Below are 21,844 nucleotides of genomic sequence, written 5' to 3'. Positions count from 1 at the left end.
GGCCATCTTCTGTCTCAAAAGCCTGTAGCTTTAACACCGCCTAGCTCCAATCCGTAGTGTCCTCCAACCGCGTATAGTATCATAGGAAGATGCAGCGCTCTTAATCCAGAACATTGATTTAGAATCAAAGGACTGCGCATCATCAGTTTGATGCCCTGGGTTCTCCCACCAGATAATATCGTTGTAAATAATGAACCGCAGCGGGGTATTATTCTGGATTCCTTCGATATGGAAACTTGCGCGGCTCGGGGCTTTCGACTCTGTAAATGGCATGCATCGCATCAAGTCAATTGAATCCCAGGGAACCACCACTATTCTTCGAGCGCAATCTCTCTTTTTCTCGTTTCCCACTCAACCCTCCGGATTCTGCCATCGGAATCCGCTATCATTTGAGAGTTTACCAGCGCCCTGTTTTCGTACCATGACCGCACAAGCATTTCGCTCTTACTCCGTAGTTTGGAAATCTCAGCCGCCTGAGCGATTTGCGTGGCTTCAATCGCCTTCATGCGCTGGGTGAGTGATATGAGAGAGGCACTGGCAGAAGAGTCGGGGATAGGGATATCTTTGGCGGCGGTGAGGGCGGAGAGTGTAGCGGGGAATGACGATGCCGAGGAGAGGACGATGGACTGGATTGTTTCCGAATCGAGCTGGGAGGGAGGCTGAGAAGGCGGCGGAGCATGAAAGAGATCGGGATTTGACTTGTCTGCGCGAGAGTAGAGTCAAAAACTGTAATCTTGATATGAGGGACCCCCGCAGGCTGGAGTTGAAAATACTGACATATCTTGAGGAGCTCCGCATAGACACGGATCTGGGCAACCATGTTGTTGAATCGCCGTTCTAGGATATCCATCTTCTCGAGGGCGGCGTCATGGTGATTTAGGCTGGATGTGGGAGAGGCGGTAGTGCCATAAAGAAGATGCTCGATGCGCAGGAGGCGCGATTCGAGGAGCGAGATGGTCGCCAGAGTTGTTTTGTCCAGTGGGTCGTCCATTTCGGTCAACATGTTGTAGTTTAACCGCCTATAATCTGAAAAACGAGGGCGAAGAGAGCGTGTGTTTGCTATGAGGGCCGCGTGTGACGGCGGTGGGAAGGATACCGAAGCTGTGTTGAGGTATGACGCTTTGGAGGAGCTTGTCGCAAGCTGTGGGTGGCGGTCACAGTGTGGTGCGCTGTGATTCGTTGAGATTTTAGGTGCCGCAGCGGGTGCTGTTCATCTGTGTACAAGCATCAATCCATCAATCGTGCATCAAAGCTGCCAGTATGCCAATTGCATCTGAGCTTAATTGCGAATGCGTATACAAGGCGCTTTTTGTTTTCTCTTGTTTTTAAACGCATCAAAATAGTTTGATTTCCATAAAAAAGATTGTTGCACCTATCTGAAGGCGTATCACTACGCCGTCCACTAACATGCGTGTACTTCGTATGGCTAATAATCGCCACGATGCGGCGGAACATAACGGCTCAGGCACCACACGTGCTTCGGAAACATGGTGCCTGTTTTCTCTCTGTGACCACTGGAAATGGCGAATCAATGCAAAAGCATTACTGCCAAGAGTGGCATAACTACAGGGACTGCAAAGCACCGCTCATGGAAAAGGGTATGGATCGCCGCAAAAAAGCCGTTTAACCACGGACTCGTGGCTTGTCGACACAGTTCCGAGAACACCAGAGCAGCATCCGTCCTTATGTGGATACTAGTAGTATCAATAACAGTTTGCCAGGATACAGACAACTCGCAACTTACTGATGTGACAAGATCCAAAGCACACACAGCCGTATTTTTATTTGCATCCTTTGCAATTTGCATCTTCAGCGTCTCATTCGGCAATGAGATGGAATGGCGTAATCGCGAATTGATACGGGTCATGCTGATATTATCCCTGTGCCCCAGGCTCTGTGATTGGCTGCACCTACCGCCAGCCGCTTGGGTCCGGGGGAGGCCCCGCCGTAAAATGCAGTCACTGTCTGAGAGGCCAGTCCGCTGATGGTTAGGGAATCCCCCATGGCCAGCTTTTCGTGGCGGTCCTCTGTTAGATTTCAGCCTCAACCTCAACCTCATCTCTTAGTCCGCCGTCGCTCGTTCGTCGCCACCATTCCGTCTGTTCGACCCGACACTCGCTCCAACGCTGCGCCAACGTCGCGTTTGCGCATCTTCCTCATCCCTGGACGCCCTGCCTGTGTCGCGCGACTGCGCTGCCATCGCGACACCCGAAGATTGGCATCGACAGCTGGTCACCCGACCAACTTCCCGCCGTGCTGCCCTTGAGCACATGAGGCTGCCCCTAGGGCTGCTATATCAGGACCGTCCAGCGGCGCTGCTGCCTGCCGTATACGCCGTCCTGGGAGGGCTATGACTAACTACCAAAGCATTTCAGACGGGGCCGCCTCTCCTGGGGGCTCTAGCAACATGTCGAGGTGAGCATGGCAGCCGGGGTGGATTTCATCGAGAGCATTGGGCTGATTCTCTTGCCTTCTCCGGCTTATAGATCGCGACGACGAGCTGGCAAAGATGGCCGCGGTGGACAAGCCAGCATGATTAGCAGCATTGTTAATTTGCTGAATACAAGTTCGCGACCCTCTTCCCACGCCATCCACATCCACGAATACTGACTTTGAACCTGTAAAGTTGTTGGGGCCGGCACACTTGCCATGCCATCTGTCCTGTCACACATGGGAATCATGCTGGGTGTGCTCCTCATGGTCTGGTCTGGCTTGACCTCGGCCTTTGGTCTTTACCTCCAGTCCAGATGCGCGCGCTACCTCGACCGCGGAAAATCCTCCTTCTTTGCCCTGTCTCAGCTGACATATCCCAATGCGTCCATCATTTTCGATGCCGCTATCGCGATCAAATGCTTCGGGGTTGGCGTCTCCTACATGATTATTATCGGCGACCTCATGCCCGGAGTGGCTTTGGGCTTCAAGAGCGATGCTGATAGGATTCCGTATCTGGTAGACCGAAACTTTTGGATTACTGCCTTTATGCTTCTCGTTATTCCTTTGAGTTTCCTAAAGAGGCTCGACTCACTCAAGTATACTAGCCTGGTTGCTTTGGTTTCGATTGGATATCTTATCATTCTGGTCATCTACCACTTTTCCGTCGACCCCCACGCCAGCCCAGACAATATTCGGGTTATCAAGCCGGCTGGTGCCGTTGCAACACTGAGTGCATTGCCAGTGGTAGTCTTTGCGTATACTTGCCATCAAAATGTATGTATTCCACCATTTTCTCAGCCAGGGAAACCACTAATTGTCTCTAGATGTTCTCCATCATCAACGAAATCAACGATCACTCTCCGTCTAGCCTGGTGAGAGTTATCGCGTCCAGCATTGGGTCCGCAGCATCAATTTACGTCTTGGTGGCTGTTACTGGATACATCACTTTTGGCAACTCCATTGTCGGAAATATCGTATCCATGTGTAAGAACCCCCACCGCTGTACTTTTTTGTGCTTCGTGCTGACACATTATAGATCCTACCGGCGTTGCTTCGACCATTGGAAAAGCTGCAATTGTTGTTCTTGTTTTGTTTTCCATTCCCCTGCAAGTCCATCCTTGCCGAGCATCCGTCGACGCTGTTGTCAATTGGCGACCTAGCAGGGGCAACTCGAATGGTGGCCGAGCTGGTTCCCCTCTACTAAACTCGGCACCAGTACAACGTGGTGATCACGGCAGCACCGCGCCAATGTCTGATCTCAGGTTTGCTCTCATCACTACGGTCATCCTTACTTTGGCCTACATTACAGCTCTCTCAGTGAGCAGTCTAGATCGTGTTCTAGCCTTTGTTGGTAGCACAGGATCCACGTCCATTAGTTTCATATTACCGGGTCTGTTTTATTACAAAATCAGCGATCCCGATAGTATCCATCACCAGCGCTTGGCCAAGGAAGACGATGACATGGACGGCTCTGACGACTCTGAAACCGAAGATACAGGAGCACTCGCCCAGAGCACTCACAGCATCGCCAGCGCCGCCAGTGCCACGAGCAACCGCAGCCGAAATGCATGGCGGTCACGCAGAAAGTGGCGATGGGACTTGGAACACGTTGATCACGGTCTTTTACGAAAGATGGCGTTGGCTCTAGCGATATATGGAATGATAGTGATGGCGGTTTGCCTTACTATGAATATTTTCTTCGCCGTCGCTCATTAATCAGGACTTGGCCAGACACCTTCATTTTACAACAGAAGAAAGAGCTTGCCTCTCTCTCCTTATCCTTCCACTCCTTTCTTTCTCCTCTTTTAAGAGACCCTCCTTATCTTTACCTTACAAACCATACCAGACATTGGTGTTGTCATTGAAATCGGCGTGCATGGAGTTCTAGATGAAAGGGGCAATTTCGGCGTTGATTCTTTTTTTATATGAAGCCTTGGGTATATCGATGACAAAGCTTTCGATATTTGTCCGAAGAAAACCCCTCTATGGCGGACTGTATAGTTTATCCACTGGCGAAGGAAGTTTTTCGATATGGAAGCGCTATACGTCTCAGCGGGGGTCAGAAATGTACTCTGATGAGCCATTAGAAGAGGACGACAAGAATATTCTTAGACTGGTATGAGTATGACGAGGTATAAACTGCAGTTTGTTTTTGTGATTAGCTTCTAGTAAGGGAATTTGCCTTATAACAATTGTTGAATACAAGAATTTAATTCACAGCTAGATACACGTTCTAACTGCACACATATGTCATAATGTGTCGCCTTTCCTCCCATGACACACGATTCAAACTCACTGTATATCTACAAAGAACTTGTGATGGTATTTGTCCCTCTATAAAATCCATACCCAACGCCATTGAAATGCCCAAACACATATCATACAAATACAATCAGCCGCATATCCATGTTGTCCACAGTCGCTTCTGATCATCTCCTCCAAACACTTTATTGAGTTTTCACGTCGTTTTTTCCACTCCTAGTCGTTTTCGTTCCTACCCTCCGGAGTCCCTTCTTTACCGAATCTTCACATCGCCAGCATTAACGCTGCCCTTGGTCTCGCTCTCCTTTGGAGCAAAGTGTTTCTTTGGCAGGATTCCCACCATAGACAGTAACCGCCATGCCGTATCTGTGGGCTGAGCGCCAACACCAATCCAGTACTTTGCGCGCTGCGAGTCGAGCTTAATGTCCTTGTGTAGCTTGCCAGAGTTGTCATAGGGGTCGGGCTTCGGAATAGGGTCGTATGTGCCAATGACCTCGAGAGGACGAGAGTTGCGCGCAGTGCTAGAGAAAGTTTCAGTCCCAAATTCGCGGGGCACAAGCTTGAATGATATCGAAGGCGGGGGAGATGCGAGTTCAATTGCTTTGAATGGGCGTAACGTACCGAGCATGAGCTACGACAATGTTATAGAAAGGAGAATTTCGGCGCCCAAATCGGGCGAGACGGATTTTGACGACCATGGCTGAAGTGAGGCACCACGAGCGAGATCTGATGATATGCGACTGGCTCCAGATTTACACTTGGGATTGGTGTTTTTCGGTCGCAGTAAATGGTACCATGGAATATTTAAGGCCGGAGTTGCAGTTTCGCCGCGCCCGCCAATCAGCGTCGGCAGAAACATGGCCCGAAACCGCTGACATCACATTAATGTATCAACGCCAATCACTAGGTCATTTCTAACGACATCATGACATCCCATCCTTCTCAGGAACCCGTTTTTTTATGGCTTAAATACTCGTGTTATTGACTTTTGGGATCCGAATTTTCAAGTTCTGAAAGACAACTTCCTTCGTTTTCATCTACAATTATTTACCATGGCTCTCAAGGTTTTTTGCGCTTACTCCTCTTTTTACGGGCTTACAGCGCTAACTCTTGTTGCGTAGACTATCGGCGCAAAGGCGGCGGCAGCTCTGGACCAAGAACTCATGAGCACCGGTGCCTTTTCTATCGATCAATTGATGGAGCTGGCTGGATTAGCAGTCTCACAAGCGGGTCTGTCTTTCCGATTGAAGGGAAGCTACGAAAATGGACTTGTCGTGCTAAAAGGTTGTCGCTAGTATATCGACTTCAGCCCTTGGACAAAGGCCAAAGAATCCTTGTGGCGTGTGGGCCGGGAAATAACGGTATATTTGCGCGTATATCCCTGTTGCGAGGTGGTGTATATTTCTAACTACTTTCCTCCTAGGTGGCGATGGCCTTGTTGCCGCACGACACCTCTTCCATTATGGTTATAGACCCACAGTCTTCTATCCCAAGAGAAGTAAGAATGAGCTTTACCAAGTGAGTTGCTTTCCACATTTTACTCAGCTTTGACTATGCCCGTTAGCCATAGTGTATGCATGAGCATGGAAGCCTCTTAATCTGTGAATGATCTTGCTCTTGAGTTCCCTCTTTGGGCTCACTCCTTCGAAGAGTGGCACGACAGAAGGGTGCATCCCTTTGATATTAGAAATTGCCATGGAGTATTGATTGTCGATATATCCCTTCGATTCTCTCTGTGTCCTCTCTCCTCTCCAAAAAGCAAGCTGCTAGGACATGTTGTCTTTCATCCAGGAAAATAGCTAACCGTGGCTCGTAGCGGTTGGCCAAGCAGCTCGAAGATTTAGATATTCCATTTGTCGATGATTTCCCAGCCGCCATAGAATCAACAGACCATGTAGTAGATGCGATATTTGGTTTGTGTGCCTCGTGCCTAGGTTATGAAAGAAACGCCCAGAGCTGACCTTGTGTCTTTAGGTTTCAGTTTCTCAGGCGAGGTCCGGGAGCCGTTTCCCGCGGTAATTCAAGCTCTCCAGGAGACCAAATTACCCATCACCTCGGTGGATGCTCCATCGTCGTGGGATATCGAGAATGGCCCTCCCAAGACAGGCTTAGGTAGCTCCTTTATGCCCACGGCTCTTGTCAGCCTTACGGCTCCTAAACCACTAGTCAATCACTTCACCGGTCGGCACTTCGTCGGCGGACGGTACGAACCTTTCGTTTTATCTGTACACTGCCTTGTTCCGATGCGGTTTGCTGACCTTTGGCTGTAGGTTTGTGTCCCCATCTATTGCCAAAAAGTATAATTTCGAAGTTCCTCCCTATCAGGGTGTAGACCAAGTTGTCGAGATAGGATCGTCCGAGCAGAAGCTCTGAATTCATCCAGGGAGCTAGTCGATTTCAGATGGTGTGAATGTGCCTCCCTTGTCGTATCAGTCAATATTTCCGCAATATATTTGCGGTTGACCTCTGTTGTCTTCCTTCAACTGTAATTGTGCCGGTCATCACATCACTTGACAGCCTCCTCTCAAGCTATTTGGACAGACAGGACTCGGACATCCACCTTCACGCATTTCCTCAAGTACAATCGTCACCTCCCGAGGGCAGTCGTGAGCAGGCGGCCGAGAATCCTGACAAAGGGCAACAAAGATGAGATATTCTTTCCGGCAGACTGGGCATTCAGCCGTATGCACCGTGCACATTTATCTGAAGCACGTTTTGTCCGTCAACCGTTTTTGAGACTGGGGAATTAAAGGATAGTCAGGGGTAGGGAGGCGTCCTCGCGTTGACAACATGAGAGAAAAAGAGTGACGATGTTGCTTCTTGCCGCATAGAGTGCCCAACACGATTGGAATATTGTACTGCCGCTAATACAAAGTGAAGTTTGAGCTAACCAGCGAGCAAACACTCTTCTCGAGCAGATGGCCGGATCTGCAGATATATGGCAAAACCAGGGCAAGATGTGGCTTCACGCAAAGGAGGACGTTCCTATCCAGATGGGGCCAGCTACCACCGATTGCCACTGCCCGGATCTTAGCCACAGCGGTATTGGGCAGTGGGCGGGCGGGTTTGCAGTGGCCGTGTCACTCCGTTGCGGCTGCAAGATTGACTGACGGAAGGCACACAATTGGCCGGTGAGCGACATGGGCAGTTGAAACGGCGAAGAAGAACCATTTTGACAGATAAATTCGGCTGCACCACCCGCATTTCTCTGTGCTGGGCTGAGCTATGTGTGATCGGATGCGAATTGGGCACAGGAGCAGATGCTCCGGAGCAAAAGCTCCCCCCCTGCTAGGCTGGAGAAGCCAGCGGCGCTTACAAAACCGAGGCGAGCCCCCAATACGGTCCGCTTTTCCTAGAATTATCTTCAGGAACTTTCCTTCCTCACTGTCGATGTCTACTGAAGTCCCTAAGCTTCGGGAACGCCCAGCCTCGGGGTCCGCCGCGGCGGCGGACCTGTGCCTGGACGGCTGCTGCTCACTCCGAACGGTCTGGATTAGGATGGACAAGGACCAGTAGCTGAATTCGCCTCGGGACCCAGCGTGGCATGGCACCGCAGATCCAGAATCTGGCTTTGCCTATTGGTGTTATTGGCTTTTTAACACCATCCTTACTTACACCCGTAGCTAGTGTCGGCACATGGCTCCCAAAGGCGAAGCAGAGATGACCACCACTCGGTATTAGCGCGTCCAGGAACATTCCGATGTGTGTACACGGTACACTCTTTGTGAATCGAAGAAGCCAATGTACTACTTGATAACTGCCAAGCTATGGTCCGACCCAGACAAACCCCACACGGTCTAGCCATGGAATTCAAGGCGCCACATGGTGGCGTTGTGGAGAGGCGACAAAATACCTTCAACTTATATCACCGCGATTAGATTCTTTCTGAGACTCTGTCATACCTGTCTGACGGATTTTCAATTGTGGGGTAATTTACTACCAAATCATTTGACGAGTAGCATCGGTGATGCCTTTTGAGGGAAAGTGACGGCATGCTGCTGTAGTTGTTTACGAGTGACGACTAATACCATCACTGGTGTCTCCGGCCCCTGTGGCTTCGCTTACACGTTTCTTTGAGGTTTCGAGATGATTTTCCCGTCGGTCAGAGCTTCTTGGTTTCTACTGGACTCCTTGGCCAGATGATCATCAAAATGGGATGCCTGACAGAATGCCATGATAGGTCAACCTCACGCTTTGACGTGCTCACATGCATCAGCCACACCGGTGGGGAAGCATCTACCGCAGCACATGCAGAATCCTATACAGGCTGTCCTCATGCTTGTTTCATACGATTAGTCTAATGACATGAGGTAAACGCAATTGAGGCGACATCGTACGGATACTGAAATGAGCTACAGGGGTAAATGCGACGCGGCATTCTTGGCACCTTGCACTCGATGCCCGTTTGATGTTGCGTGGTTGTTGGACAGTGGACATGGGCCAGCCACATGTGGCGTCGAGCTGGAAGCTTCCTTTCCAAACCATAGCTATCCCCGAGATTCGATCAAAATCAAGGTCTCCACCTATTCGGTTCCCAATTCCGTGCAGCAGCGGAGCTTACACACGGCTAAATACCAACTCTACATCATTATGAAAGCCATTCATCGCTACAATTCGGAGCAAGCATACGGCATCGTCACGCTTTCACGCCCGTTCTGATCTCCTATGATTCTAGAAACTACGACGCCGATTCTAGAAATAACAAGGCCAATGCCGCCATAACCCTTGCGTGGCACCGCACCGCACAGCACCAACAAAACGTGTGCTTGTAATTGTGGCGTTGCACAACAGATCGACGAGGCTTTGGCCGAACAGTCCCGCCAATCGAGAGCTCTCAATGGTTCGTTGTCTGGCTGCTCAAATTTGCTCAATTCACCAATCAGATCCATTTGCGAGGTCTTGATGCTGATCGACAGTGGCGGCTGTGGCTGCGTATGACTTGCCACCGTGGCAGATGCTATGGAAAATTACACTGTCGCCACAATCGCTGCCTTTTTTCGATAATTGTCACGCCAGCTTCCGTTGGCTTGTGACTTAACAATTGGCTTGTGATAGCGGCTCAACCTGTGGTCGGTTCGCCCGTCTGGTTGCTACCGACGCAGACTTTTTTTTCCTCGGATTTTTCTCAATATTGAAAGAGAGCGGAGACGATCCGTCGTTGGCGGTGAACGGTCCGTCAATGCGCCTTTAGCAGGCTGAAGCTTGATCTTTAAGCGCCGGAGGTAATGCTCCTACAGCGAGACTTTGCGCGCAATGGGAAAACTTTTTCGCCGGTCAACCCCATGGCACTGGTGTGCTTCCAATTCAGCGTCAGGGCCACTTGGAGATTACCTAACGCTACAAAAGGAAGATGAAGGTTGGCTACGGAGGAGGCTCGGAAGCATCTGATTGACTCATGGATATAACTTTGTGTGTTGCAAAAACCGGTGGTTTTCCCTCCTCACAAGCCACAACTTAAGCTCATCCTTGTGACTTATAATTTGCCACAGTTACTGTCATCATAGTGCTATAATAATAGCGTGGTTGTCTTAGACGGAACACCTAAGTATATCAAACGTAATTTTCTCCTCCGCCGAAGGGCAGTCAAGCAGGGTTTGATTTTATTTCTGCCAACTGACGATATATTTCTTATCTTTGTTCTTGAACGCTAGCCCCTTACTAACGCCAGTACTTTCAGTAACAGCTCGAAGTATATAAGAGCATCGCTCGGCCGCCTCATATCGACTCCGTCATTCTTGCCAAAGTTTGATATAAGATGATGGGCAGCTGCTCTAGCAATGTGGAGATTGTTCAAATGAGGGTGGCAAGCGGACATGGAGACGAAGAGCTCGATGTGACGTTCTTTGGCATACTCACATGAAATAGATCGAGCTCCTATAAAACAGTTGCTCATGCCTACCATTGGTCTTGAACTACTCGGTATCCCTTCTCGGTTGGGGGTCGTATGTGGCCCACCGGATGCTTCAACAACCATTTGGTTGGCTGTTGTTGCTTAGACTGATGGCCTGGCACTCTCTGAATACCGGACCTCATCTCCGGCCAGGAGCTTGCCGAGATGGCACAGGCCATTTACCTAGATGATACAATGCTGCCTGATTTTCCGTTGTGCGCGATTGACTGGCTGGAGAAGGAGATTAGGAGCGGCGGGCATACGAAAACAAAGCCACAGTTGGGGGCTGACTAGTGTCACGTACGTTGCTCGGCATGGCAGCTCGCATGGATGGATACATCCTCGTCGATGCCTAGGATTAGGCAACTCGCCATCTCTTGCCCCCTTCGACGCTTGTTCGGCTTGCAATGTCGACATGAAGCGTCCAAAGTATTGTGCCAGCTGGTTCTGTTCAAACGTGTGTTATCTTGAAGCTCTCAGCTGCACCTTCGTGGGATGATTTGTTGTGCCGAGGCTCGGAAAGTATCGTTCGCCAAGGAATACTACAAAGCCGCGGAGGAGAATCCTGACACCGCTATCAACATATAAGCCATGGCATCTCCAGGAGGCGAAGTCGTCAATATGGATGATGGCCACACAAAGAAGCCGATTTCAAAGCTGCAGTGTTGAATCACGTCCTCTTGGGCCGCAATCTGTCGATTGTTGACCGCCTCTGTGGGTATACTACGAGAAGCATGGCACGCCTTCAGCCATCCATAGGGGCTGACGACTAACGCTAGACAAGTATTCTACTCAATGGGATGCTCCTATACATGTGGATCGTTTCTGCAGTGAGAACATCATGATACCTACGGGTACTTATCATGCATCTACAGGCCTAGTGCGCGGCCATGTTTTTTGGCCGATGAGGAGACGGCGAACAATAAAAGGGAAATTTCGCCGAACATGACTTTGGAGCCGAGCTCTTCTTGTCAAGGCTTCCAAATATGGAGGGGCCTCGGATCCAATGACGATGAAGAGTTGGTGTCAGGTGCTATTCTCGGGTTTATGAAGGGACCCTGAAAGGTAAGTGATTTGTAAGAGATGCCGGAATTATCATTGAGAGATGGGGTCGAAATTATGTCGACGTGTCCCTTGCTTCCCCCACGTTGTGAGGAGAGGTGGAAAATTTTTAAAAGCAGATGGATAGATATCGCACTTTGCTTCTCTCATGATCCTTTCTCCCCTCTCTCTCCCCCCTCATCTCTGCTTCTTATTCTTCCCTTTCTTATCCTTCTCTCGGATTGTTTCTCCCCTAATGATGGAGGCACTTTGCCATAAGTTTATAAAAGCTGTGTTAAGTGGTGTGGCTTCAGATCCTTTGCATAGCAGTCACAAATTATCGCTGACTCCTAAAGAATGAGAAGCGTAAATTTAGCTTCTGAATGGCCTTTACGTTGCCAATGACAGCACGCATTTCGCAACAATTAACAGTTTCGTTGGTAATAATATGATGTAGAAAACATGTCGATATCTCAATTTCTGACTTAAGGATTGGATAACGGCCACTATCTTTCACGGCTGTAGATGGGTGGCTCTACCGGAAGAAGTTTATACAATGTATCTGTTGTGCGCCGCAGCAGGTGTAGTCCCGCAATAATAGACTTTCCAAAATGGCTAGACTCAGCCTTAAAAGGCCATTTACCATACTCAAAGTATGCCACTTACGGCCAATACGAAGATGTGTTTGAATCAATGCCTTGCGGCTTGGACGTATAGCGAGTCTCCACAACTATACATATATACTAACCCTAACCAGCATGATGAAAGCGATGTTATTTTTCTCTTTTTCTTCCAGTAGTTAGTCTATAAATAATATTGAAGTGCCTCAAAAACTCCAAATGAATTGTTTGAGGTTTCTCCCGGAAAATATTTGAATGGATAATACGCAATGCCTCGTTTCCGCGCCGAAGAGTGGATACTAGCCCGCCGTGCCGGGATATCGGAGCGAAGCCCCGCTTGGTATTTGATGGTGAACAAGGTATTTAGAGATAGAGAGCTGTATGTCACTCTAGGCGTTCTCTAACAGCCCTCTCCATAATATTGATGTATTACCCACGTTTCAATACTCATTGGCATTTATTTGTCCTTTACTGGGATGCGCAATAGGGTGTTGTCATTGCAAGCGAGGCTGAATGATGAGGGATCCTCTTCCTTAGAAGCCCTTATGCAAGAGTGGACAGATTTAGATTGATCTTTTGTTCTTATCTTACAAGTAATTCATGCTTGTAGTGTCCATTTGACTCCATCTGAAAGGCCATATTGGATCGAAAAGCTTTAGTGTGGCGACCGATTGCTGGCGGATACATACTATTAGCTACCCGAGAGTGTTTGCCGATGCTGTGCGTTAAGTGCTCGAAAGAGTGCAGACTGGGATATTATACTTTCTTTCTTTTTCTTTCTTTTTTTTTTTTTTTTTTTTTGGATGAAGTTGAGATGGAATGAATAACGTTTGTAATAGCTTCAACGCTACAAAATTCGCGGGATTGTGAATAAGAAATGTTGAAGGTCAACACAGACTGAGCTCCACTTCTAGTGTCTTCATAAGGAAAGACATTGCAATTACGATCAGTTACATCTTTATTTTGCTTGTCAAAACACACTTTTCTGTTGTGATACATGAATAACCATAGTTTATATAGGAGCGACTCGAATAGATTCTTACTCTTGGCTAGAATTAGCCAGTGACTGTATGCTTTCTGTAAATGGACCAATGTTGGAAAGGCAGCGGATCGGTATGGAGAGCGATGTTGCCAATGTCACGGGAAAGCTTCGTAGAACCAATGATAGTGTAACACCGTAACTAGAGTTTCTAAAGTATTGCATCAGACTGCATAAATATTGAGGATGAAGATGACATGGTGATGAAATTGCCGAGTTTACATGTTCGTATCGTCAGCGCTTGGAAATGTTCTCGGAATAGGTACCTATTGTATGATTGAGTAAATATTCAGCTTTGCTATCCATCATAAGATTGTATGCAATTGAAAAGAAGAGATACGATGCTGGTAATTGTGCGAACCGTCTATTATAATAGTAAGAAACAGACTCGCTAACTCGCCAACGCGAGTTCTGCCCTTCGCCCATGGGTACAACTTGCCCTTGGTGAGTTTTGGATGTATCTGAGAATCTCATCTGGAACCTGATCGTCTATAGACAACAAGTCTGCATCAATAGCCTGTACCTCGCCCTTCACGCCGATACCTAGCCGAATGTCGACTCTGCCTCGGATCAGGCGGCAACCAAGTCAACTACGCTGGGATACATGGACAATTTTATTGTTGACACCATTGAACCCATTCTAAACTACAAAAATGAAAGGCAGTAGAGCTTTTACATATTCCTTGTAAATCCAGTACTCATATAACTGTGTAGTTACCTGCATACGATGCTGGGGAACTCATCCAGCCAGTTGGTGTATAAACTGTTTCCCCTTCCTAGAGTTACATTTTCTAGGGCTACATGAAAGGAGACCCAAAAGCAAGCGAGATGCCTTTTCAGAAGCTGTTCCGCATATAGAATGCCGAAGGATAGATATTGTGTTTACGCATGTTTTCTTTTCTCCGGATCTCGCATACCCCATATCTGCCAGGGGACTTTTGTTCACGTAATATTCATTTTATAACTCTATACTCACGACTAAAAGCTTGTCAATCTCTCTGTGCACTTTTGGATTCATCTTGTGTGTCTCATGATTGTGCAGTTAACTCTCTCTCAATCGGACATTTGGAGCGCTATGCGTTCAAGTCTGTGCTAGCGCAATTTATCTTCTACTCTGCTGTATTATATTGAGATAGAACGAGCGACATGGAGATGAGTTCATACTATAACCGCAGTATTATGTACCGGTCGAATTTGGACCTTCAGTTGACCGTAGTCGAGTCTTTCAGTCTCCAGTAATAGCAAAAGCGCGGATATGATATCGCGCATAGCAATCCCTCTCACTGCCTTATATAGACATCAATTGACCTCAACGAGAAATTAAGTGATTCGAATGCTATATCACTGTTCGGTTCGGTGAATGAGAACCCGCTTGTCGTTTGCTGCGTCTGCCCGATTCCCGCTTCCCTTGATTTGTCTCCTTTGCCGTGTTCAACCCATAAATCCTTCAAAATCCTTCAAATCCGTCAACTCCAAATCGCTCTCTCGCCGGGGTATTTAAGAGCGTCGTTCATTCGCCCAACTCATCCACTGTTCATTGTACACATATACAAGCTCATTGAGCAAACAAAAGAGAAAATGCCATTAGTGTTTTACGCCGTCCCGTAGATTTGGGATAGCAGATGGAAAGAAAACAAAATTAAAAAAACCCAAGATTAAATAGCTCGTCCAGCATAGTTCAGGTCGTTGTTGAGGCTCCGTTGCGTGTGAGGAGAATAAAGTCCGGACTCGTCTTCGTCTCCCACCCGGACCCAGTTGCCGTCTTTTCGGTTGTAAGGGGTCAAGTTTATGTCGACTTCGTCGGTTACTACGATACCATCGTTGATGTTTTTGGTAAACCCTCCGGCTGTGATTTTAACACTGCGCGACCCGCTAGAATAGGGATTTTCAGATGATCGTTGTGTACCTCCTCTATCTTTGTTCACAAGGCGACGATACAAGGGTCTATAGACAGGAAGCGAAACAGCTAGAATACCGGCCATGAGTTCGACGACAGAAAGCATTCCGGCTGGTATGTTATCCCCTAAACAAGATCATTAGCTCTTGAGAGAGATTTTATCAGGTTTTAGTAGCAGTATAGACTCACAGCTCCCATCTGCTGTAGAACCAACTGAGAGGGCAAATGCTAGACGAACAATGCTAACAAGACATGCGCTAGTAAACAACTGTCAATATGTTTGGACTTTATATTTTGAGGGCTGATATGTTCGTAACAATCGCGAAGCTTACCTGCCACCCATTGCAAAGGTAAATATGACCATTCGCTTTCTCTGTGTGGAGAGATTGAGTTTGAGCACAAGCGGTATTGGCATGGCGAGAACAACGAAATCTGTAATGATGTTGCATACTCCGGCAACCAGAACAAGAGCGCCATAATTGACGCATGTACCTCCAGTGATAGACGGATCCCAGCCAAAAGCAATCGGTGTGCATTGAAAGATGGCAACGAAGGCGCATGAGATGGCCCAACAAGTCATGAAGACGGCGACAGCCCAAAGGCAGTAGTGGAACTTTTTTTGTGGAAAGATGGCGCCGTACATGCTCAAGATGCTGAATTTGAGAAAGGCCATGCAGACGCAATAAAGATTTTCGTTGATAATATTGATCTGTCGATGAAGGGAGTATTAGAGTCACTGACGGATTTTCGCCTCTTCTAAATATCATGCAGTTCTGAGGCTGCCCTGGTTGACTTACAATTTGAAGCATCCGTGCATCATTTGGATCTGTAACGAGGATGATATGTCGACCACCCCCATACTTGACGGACATGGCAAAGCAGACATCAAAAACTGCAAAGTTGAGCTATAAAGCAGTATTAGCCGTGAGCTCTTCCGATTTGGTCATTGACTCGGTTTTCTGTTCCCAAAGCCGGCGCCTAAATGTCTATCGCACTGGAACCGTTGAAAGACGCCGCTGCGACAACCCGTTAAACTCACCCAAGCAAACAATATCAGCCAGTCGCTCGTTTCCATCCCACCCTTTGAAAACCGTCGCGAAATCAGGCGGAGGACGACGAAGACAATGGATGCGACTCCGCATATCGATGTACATGCAATGATATCTGGTACGCGCGTGTCATCGATATGCGCCTCCATGTAGGCGATTTCGGCTGCATCTGGTAGTCGCGGCATCGTGGCAGATGGTTTTTGGAGTCGAAGCGACTCCAGCTGAATACACGCACAACAGACTCGACCAACAAGACAATAAGAAAAGAGCAAGCTGAGAGGAGCAAGCGGCGCGGTGCCTCTACAGCCCTATCAGAAATAATGACACCCGCTGCCCGGCAGCAGTATTCGAAAGTTGGAAAAGCCACATCGATTAGTCGACAGAGAAGATGGGCAACCCAGATAGACTAGTATCTGATTACCGTAGCATTGGAATTGACCTCACAAGTTGGACTAGATGCAACCATTGGTCCGATATGCCGATTAGGATGCGCGCAAGAGGCGTCTCAGTCGAGGAAATCATCATAGCGAGGGGTGTGAATGGCCTGTGGGGGCCGTGCTCGGATCCTTACGCTGATCCCGGTCTATATCTTACTCAGAACTTCTGTCGGTGATGCTACCACCCAGCAGCGGCAATAGCTCTGTAGGAACAACTGGAGCACCATCTTGCAGAAACGTGCACGAAGCGAACTGAAACCAGCGGCGAACTGCTATTGCCGCGGATACTGGCCGAAGCGTATCGCGGGCGACACTGGGCGAGTGCCGGGCTCCCTGGACAGTGCAACGCTGCTCCGAGTGAGCTGGATGGAGCCCACGAGGCCGAATCCTGGTTACTCTCCAAGCATGCCATATATCGAACCGCCACGAGGGAGCGGGCTATTGCGTCTTGGGCGAATGGCTGGCCTGGTCAAGGTGTGGCCCTGCCGTGCTTTGCCACTTTTTGCCAAACACATGTGTGGAGAGATGGCATGGCGATGGGTAGTATTTGTATGGATACTCCGGCCAGTGTCGCACAGGTGAGATTGGAATCGCTAAGGAGTCGTACGAGGGCGAGAGAACTGCACTCGGAGTCTTTGCTTTATCGAGCTGATGAAGCAGCGTCTGAGCGTGATGTGAAATCTGCAGCAGACAGGGACAGAAAAGATCTGAGTGTTCGTGCTACGTATAGAGTAGGTAGTAGGCAATTGCCGTGATGGGCAGCTGAGACGGTATCCTGGGATGCTCTCCGTCTGTGCTCTGGGAGTGTCGAGAAAGACCTACCAACTGATCTATTAGCTTGGACGATCGCACGAGTTGGTTAGCGATGAAGCACCTCGGTGGACCAGAGCGCTGGATGCCGGGTCTAATATCTGACGACGTCTGCTTCGGCAAGATGGCGACGGGGACGAGGATGATGATGATGCAGAAAAGAGGCGGAGGACAGAAAGGCAAGGACTGCAAGACGGCCAAGCACACACAACACCGCAACATGAGCACCTTTTGCGCTGGTTGACTGTCGATATTGTATGTGCACAATCTTGGAATGTGTGTGTTTACAAGTCTCGCATTCCCTGCTTTTCTGTCCCCCGTTTGGAGAGGCTAAGCCAGCAAGGCAGGTCTTGAGATGGTGCTGATGCGAGAAGTAGCGCCAGAGCTAGTGCCAGTGCTAATGCCAGTGCTAGTGCTGTAATTTAGTGGGCAATCGGCGGTGCGTGTCTGGATGCCGTGACGCTTGGCTTCTGCAGCACCAAGGCGCCACTGAATCCCTCAGCTCCATGCATGCAATGCCTTGTCACGAGAAGAAATAGCGGATTGACTTTCCAATAGCACTACTGTCAATAAGCGAAGCTATTTACTGCTTGCTGCTAAACAGACCCAAAGTAGACTACAGCTTGTCGTCAGCCAGCGCTTGATAAGTTGGCGCCTATACAAGCCCAGGCAGCGCAGGGTCCCTGAGCCTAAATGCCCTAACCTCGTTCCTCGCATACCCCTACACGTACCCCTCCCCTTCCCGCCCATCCCGCCGTGGGGTGGCTGATGATGAGCTTTTAGCGCCCCGCGGCCGTCATTAGCTGCCTGTTTTAATTGTGTCTTGGCGGGCTAGTGCTCGTTGCGATGCTGTGTTGGCGCCGTCAGTGGCTCGGGAAGGCTTCGGGCCGAGCGCTTTTCGAACGATTGAAGACATGGAGATCAACGCGTATCAACTAATGTCCTTGCTGTACTTGTAGATGTATGTTGGCTTCCAATTGGTCTAATGCTACAATTGAGGGATAGGTGGTTGAACATATGCGTACACGAGATGGTGCGCTTGTCTGTTCGCTGTTGATTCCACACATCTGCACGTACAAATTGCTGTTGCTGCAGAAGCCAGGGAGAGATATCCTACGACGAGGACTTTTACTCTATGCAGCCTCTTGCATTTCTTGGCTGCTGCTGCTCATCCTTACTTCTGTCCCAGTAATTTCCGATGCTCATTTCGATTCCTCTGAGCTGCATCGCGGCTTCGTACCAAGTCGTCTGATCTGGCTGCAGCCCTGGCCGTTGCTATCTTGCCCAGGGCTCACGTTGCCCCTTTGGCTGCTGACCACCCACCGGCTGTCCATGCTGTAACGAAAAGCTACATGTACATATTTTTGCCAGAGTAGGGTTGCGATGCGAACAGATGCGACGCAATCATAAAGGCCTGCGCACCTAAAGCAGGTACCTGTATGTATGGATACAACTTGCGGGGAATTAAAAGGATTAAAAGTCCGCGAAAAAGGGGGACTGTGTAGATACTATACACAACTGGCGTGCGCTACTAATAAAAGAAGAGCCATATTATTCATATTATCCCGATTAATGTATTAGATACTAACTTACGCCTACAACTGAAATGTTGTTCGATTGTATGTGAATAAGTTTACTAAAGACATATAGATTGTATATCACGAGGAAAACACCTGGGACATCTCTATGCTACATCGATAAATGATCAGTTCGTCTAGGAGCGGGTTTTCTGGAGCATAGGTACCTATTGAATAGTATGTCGTAAATGAGCCTTTCAACCTGCAGATACCTATCCCATCGCGCTATTCTACAATGCTACACAAAAGGTCGCTCGCACGAACAAGGGCTAATAGCATGCCGTACGAGAAAATGAATACTACAACATGTTGGATAATACTACTTTGCGAAGCTATAGTAAGGAATCCGTGTTCTAACATGTATCGGATATACGATACTACTCTGCATGGACCGCGGTTCGCCGTTGTCGATCCTTGGCAATGCAACGCTGTTGTTCTCCGTATATGCTAAGCCCGCCTTGCACATGTGTACATGAACCGATCCAGTCAAATCTGAATCCTCCAGAGGTCAATGCGTGCGAACGCGGCTCGGGCACGAGAAAGGCACATCTATACATTCTAATGGCTTATACACAAGCAAACTAAAGTGCCTAGTAACCAGTTGATAAGCTTGCTCGACAAAACCCCAAGCCTCTAATACCCCATTCCTTTAGTCCAATCCTTTGGATCGCAACTAGATGTCATTTACATGTACTCAGTAACCAGGAAATAGTGTTGAAAATGAAGTAATTCTACGTAGCCACCGCAATCCCCCCTAATCGTGCTGCAGTGATCACTGTCTCTAGGTGCTGTCGGTTGGTCCTCTCTCCAAATGCCGTTTGCTGTCAGAACAACACCGCCCCTAATAGGTAGCTCCAGGGATCGGAGACTATATATAGCATGCAGAATCCCAATTAAGCTTAAGTAAATGAGGTGCACATTTGGCAGACAATGTTTTCTTTTTTGATCCCCTCAATTCAACGTACTACTATACCTATCTCCTCCTACCTCCTCATATGTAGTCACATCACCATGGGACAAGTGCTTTCATGCTGCGTCCGTCCACGAAGTGAAAAGCTTCCTTCGAAACCTTCTCAGCAGCCACTTGAGTCTTCGTCAACTCTAAACTGGCGCCAATCCTCTGCTGGCATTTCATCACGGCCTGTTGACACATTGGAAAATTTCTTTATAATTCTTAACGAAAGTGGCGCTCCGGTAAACCGTGAGCATTGGGCGGCTTTAGCGGCACTCAAGATCAACTTTAAACCTTCTTTAACAGATCCCATTCCATATTTGCGGCGGGCTTGGCTGCTTACTGGTCGGCTTCACCCGACTTTTACTGCTTCAGTTGTCAAACGGTCCAATGATGGGTCAAAGTCATCATCGGAAAGGCCTTTACTTACGATACAGCCTTTCGATGCAGATGCCTGGGTGTCCAAGACATTTCTGACAACATCAGGTGCCTCTGCAAGTGCCGTGTTTGGCGGCATGCTCAGTAATGGTATTCCCACATGTCACTGGCTGCCTGCAAGCCAGGAGATTCTCATCCGCTCGCCTCATTGGCGTATTGATGGCATGGGCCTTCTCATGCTCACGCACAGTTTCTTGTCTTCCTTGGCTTCTGTTTTGAGACATGGCCTAGACCGTGATCCGGATTCCTATGATGGGCTAATTGGTAGCGGGCTACTTACTAGAAGCTTGGACGATGTTGCCGATGCGTATATTGATGAGGATACTACACCGCAGAACGTAAAGGCGACAGCAGATGAGCTCGTTGGCGAATTTGTTCAGGGTGTCCCTAGTATCGGACTGCCCACGCTTCCAGGTTCAGAAACAGTTCCTCCAGGAGATACGGCGCGCGAGGCTCTGCGAATCGATGCGCTTACAACTGCTGCCATCGTCGCGGCATGTCGAGCTCGCAAGATCAGCGTCAACAGTGCCGTCCATGCAGCCGTCATTCGCGTCACGGCCACTTATCCACAACATCCGCTCGCCAAACACTTCGCCGCCTTCTTCCCAGTCGATATGCGCAGGCACTTGCCCAAGCCATACGATGGGCCGGATTATGCCGTGGGCGCGTTCTCTTCCGGCCTCCCCATCTGTATTCACGACGTGCTCGGCGAGAAAGATGTCAGAGGCAGCGGGCCCAAAAGCTTTGAAGAGATTGTCCAGCAGCTGGCATCTGTGTACGCGACTGATCTTTCGCGCTTCACGACCGACGACGAAGGAAATCCCGTCAGCATGATCAAAGTGGTGGCGCCCTACGTGCGGCGCACGACGAAGCTATTCTCAGCACCGCACCCGCCCGAGCTGCCACAGATTCAGAATCCGGACGTGAGCAGCATTGGCAAAGTCGAGGCGTATGTCCAGCGCTCGTACGGCGATGAGAAAGAGGGCTTCGAGGTGGCAGACATTTGGCTTGGGACGCAGATGTTGTCGCGGTCGGTGCAGTGCCATGTCTGGGGCTTTAGGGATGAGCTGAATATTGCGGGGTGCTTTAATGTGAGCTTTTATGAGGATAAGTTTGTGAGGGAGTTTTTGGAAAAGGTTGAGTCTGAGTTGTTGGCTGGATTGGGCATTGACCGGGTGAAGACGTTGTCGAATTAGATCAACGAAGTATTCATGGGGAAAGATAATCACATAAAGGTAATGAGATCAATGCAATTAATGAGCTGTCTGTGAAGCTAATCAAACTGCAATATGAGTATACTTAGTGTATGCATCTTGTAAGTCGCTGATTGGTTTCACGCCAACATCAACGTTACCTCTCTCTCTCATCGTGGTTGTGAAAAGCAGCGATTGTAATTGGT

At 48.7% G+C, this 21,844-nt stretch overlaps 6 protein-coding genes across 6 annotated transcripts; 3 read left to right on the top strand and 3 right to left on the bottom strand.

Annotated features, from left to right (window-relative positions):
- Positions 1-311: 311 nt before the first annotated feature.
- On the bottom strand, positions 312-1,003 carry TGAM01_v204908 (hypothetical protein; the record flags this gene model as incomplete). The annotated part of the gene is made up of 2 exons (XM_018801399.1): positions 312-703; positions 778-1,003. 2 exons carry the CDS (start codon positions 1,001-1,003, stop codon positions 312-314), a joined length of 618 nt encoding a protein of 205 aa, XP_018665192.1.
- A 999-nt stretch (positions 1,004-2,002) lies between these two features.
- Positions 2,003-4,149, top strand: TGAM01_v204906 (hypothetical protein; the record flags this gene model as incomplete). Its single annotated transcript, XM_024549536.1, has 6 exons — positions 2,003-2,231; positions 2,376-2,415; positions 2,487-2,566; positions 2,627-3,207; positions 3,258-3,417; positions 3,470-4,149. The coding sequence occupies 6 exons, from the start codon at positions 2,003-2,005 to the stop codon at positions 4,147-4,149; spliced, it is 1,770 nt and encodes a 589-aa protein (XP_024405766.1).
- Positions 4,150-4,948: 799 nt separating this feature from the next.
- Positions 4,949-5,393, bottom strand: TGAM01_v204907 (ribosomal protein S16, mitochondrial; the record flags this gene model as incomplete). The annotated part of the gene is made up of 2 exons (XM_018801401.1): positions 4,949-5,216; positions 5,317-5,393. The coding sequence occupies 2 exons, from the start codon at positions 5,391-5,393 to the stop codon at positions 4,949-4,951; spliced, it is 345 nt and encodes a 114-aa protein (XP_018665194.1).
- Positions 5,394-5,747: 354 nt separating this feature from the next.
- TGAM01_v204905 (hypothetical protein) lies at positions 5,748-7,068 on the top strand (the record flags this gene model as incomplete). Its single annotated transcript, XM_024549535.1, has 6 exons — positions 5,748-5,759; positions 5,817-5,979; positions 6,119-6,213; positions 6,512-6,608; positions 6,670-6,898; positions 6,966-7,068. 6 exons carry the CDS (start codon positions 5,748-5,750, stop codon positions 7,066-7,068), a joined length of 699 nt encoding a protein of 232 aa, XP_024405765.1.
- A 7,872-nt stretch (positions 7,069-14,940) lies between these two features.
- TGAM01_v204904 (integral membrane protein) lies at positions 14,941-16,416 on the bottom strand (the record flags this gene model as incomplete). The annotated part of the gene is made up of 5 exons (XM_024549534.1): positions 14,941-15,308; positions 15,372-15,439; positions 15,515-15,891; positions 15,980-16,087; positions 16,222-16,416. 5 exons carry the CDS (start codon positions 16,414-16,416, stop codon positions 14,941-14,943), a joined length of 1,116 nt encoding a protein of 371 aa, XP_024405764.1.
- Positions 16,417-20,066: 3,650 nt separating this feature from the next.
- On the top strand, positions 20,067-21,641 carry TGAM01_v204903 (hypothetical protein; the record flags this gene model as incomplete). Its single annotated transcript, XM_018801404.1, has 1 exon — positions 20,067-21,641. The coding sequence occupies one exon, from the start codon at positions 20,067-20,069 to the stop codon at positions 21,639-21,641; it is 1,575 nt and encodes a 524-aa protein (XP_018665197.1).
- Positions 21,642-21,844: the final 203 nt, after the last annotated feature.

Source organism: Trichoderma gamsii (assembly GCF_001481775.2).
Source record: "Trichoderma gamsii strain T6085 chromosome Unknown Scaffold_14.2, whole genome shotgun sequence".
Taxonomy (NCBI): Eukaryota; Fungi; Ascomycota; class Sordariomycetes; order Hypocreales; family Hypocreaceae; genus Trichoderma; species Trichoderma gamsii.
The sequence above is the reverse complement of the archived record's forward strand: the minus strand, read 5'-3'. Positions and strand labels throughout refer to the sequence as shown.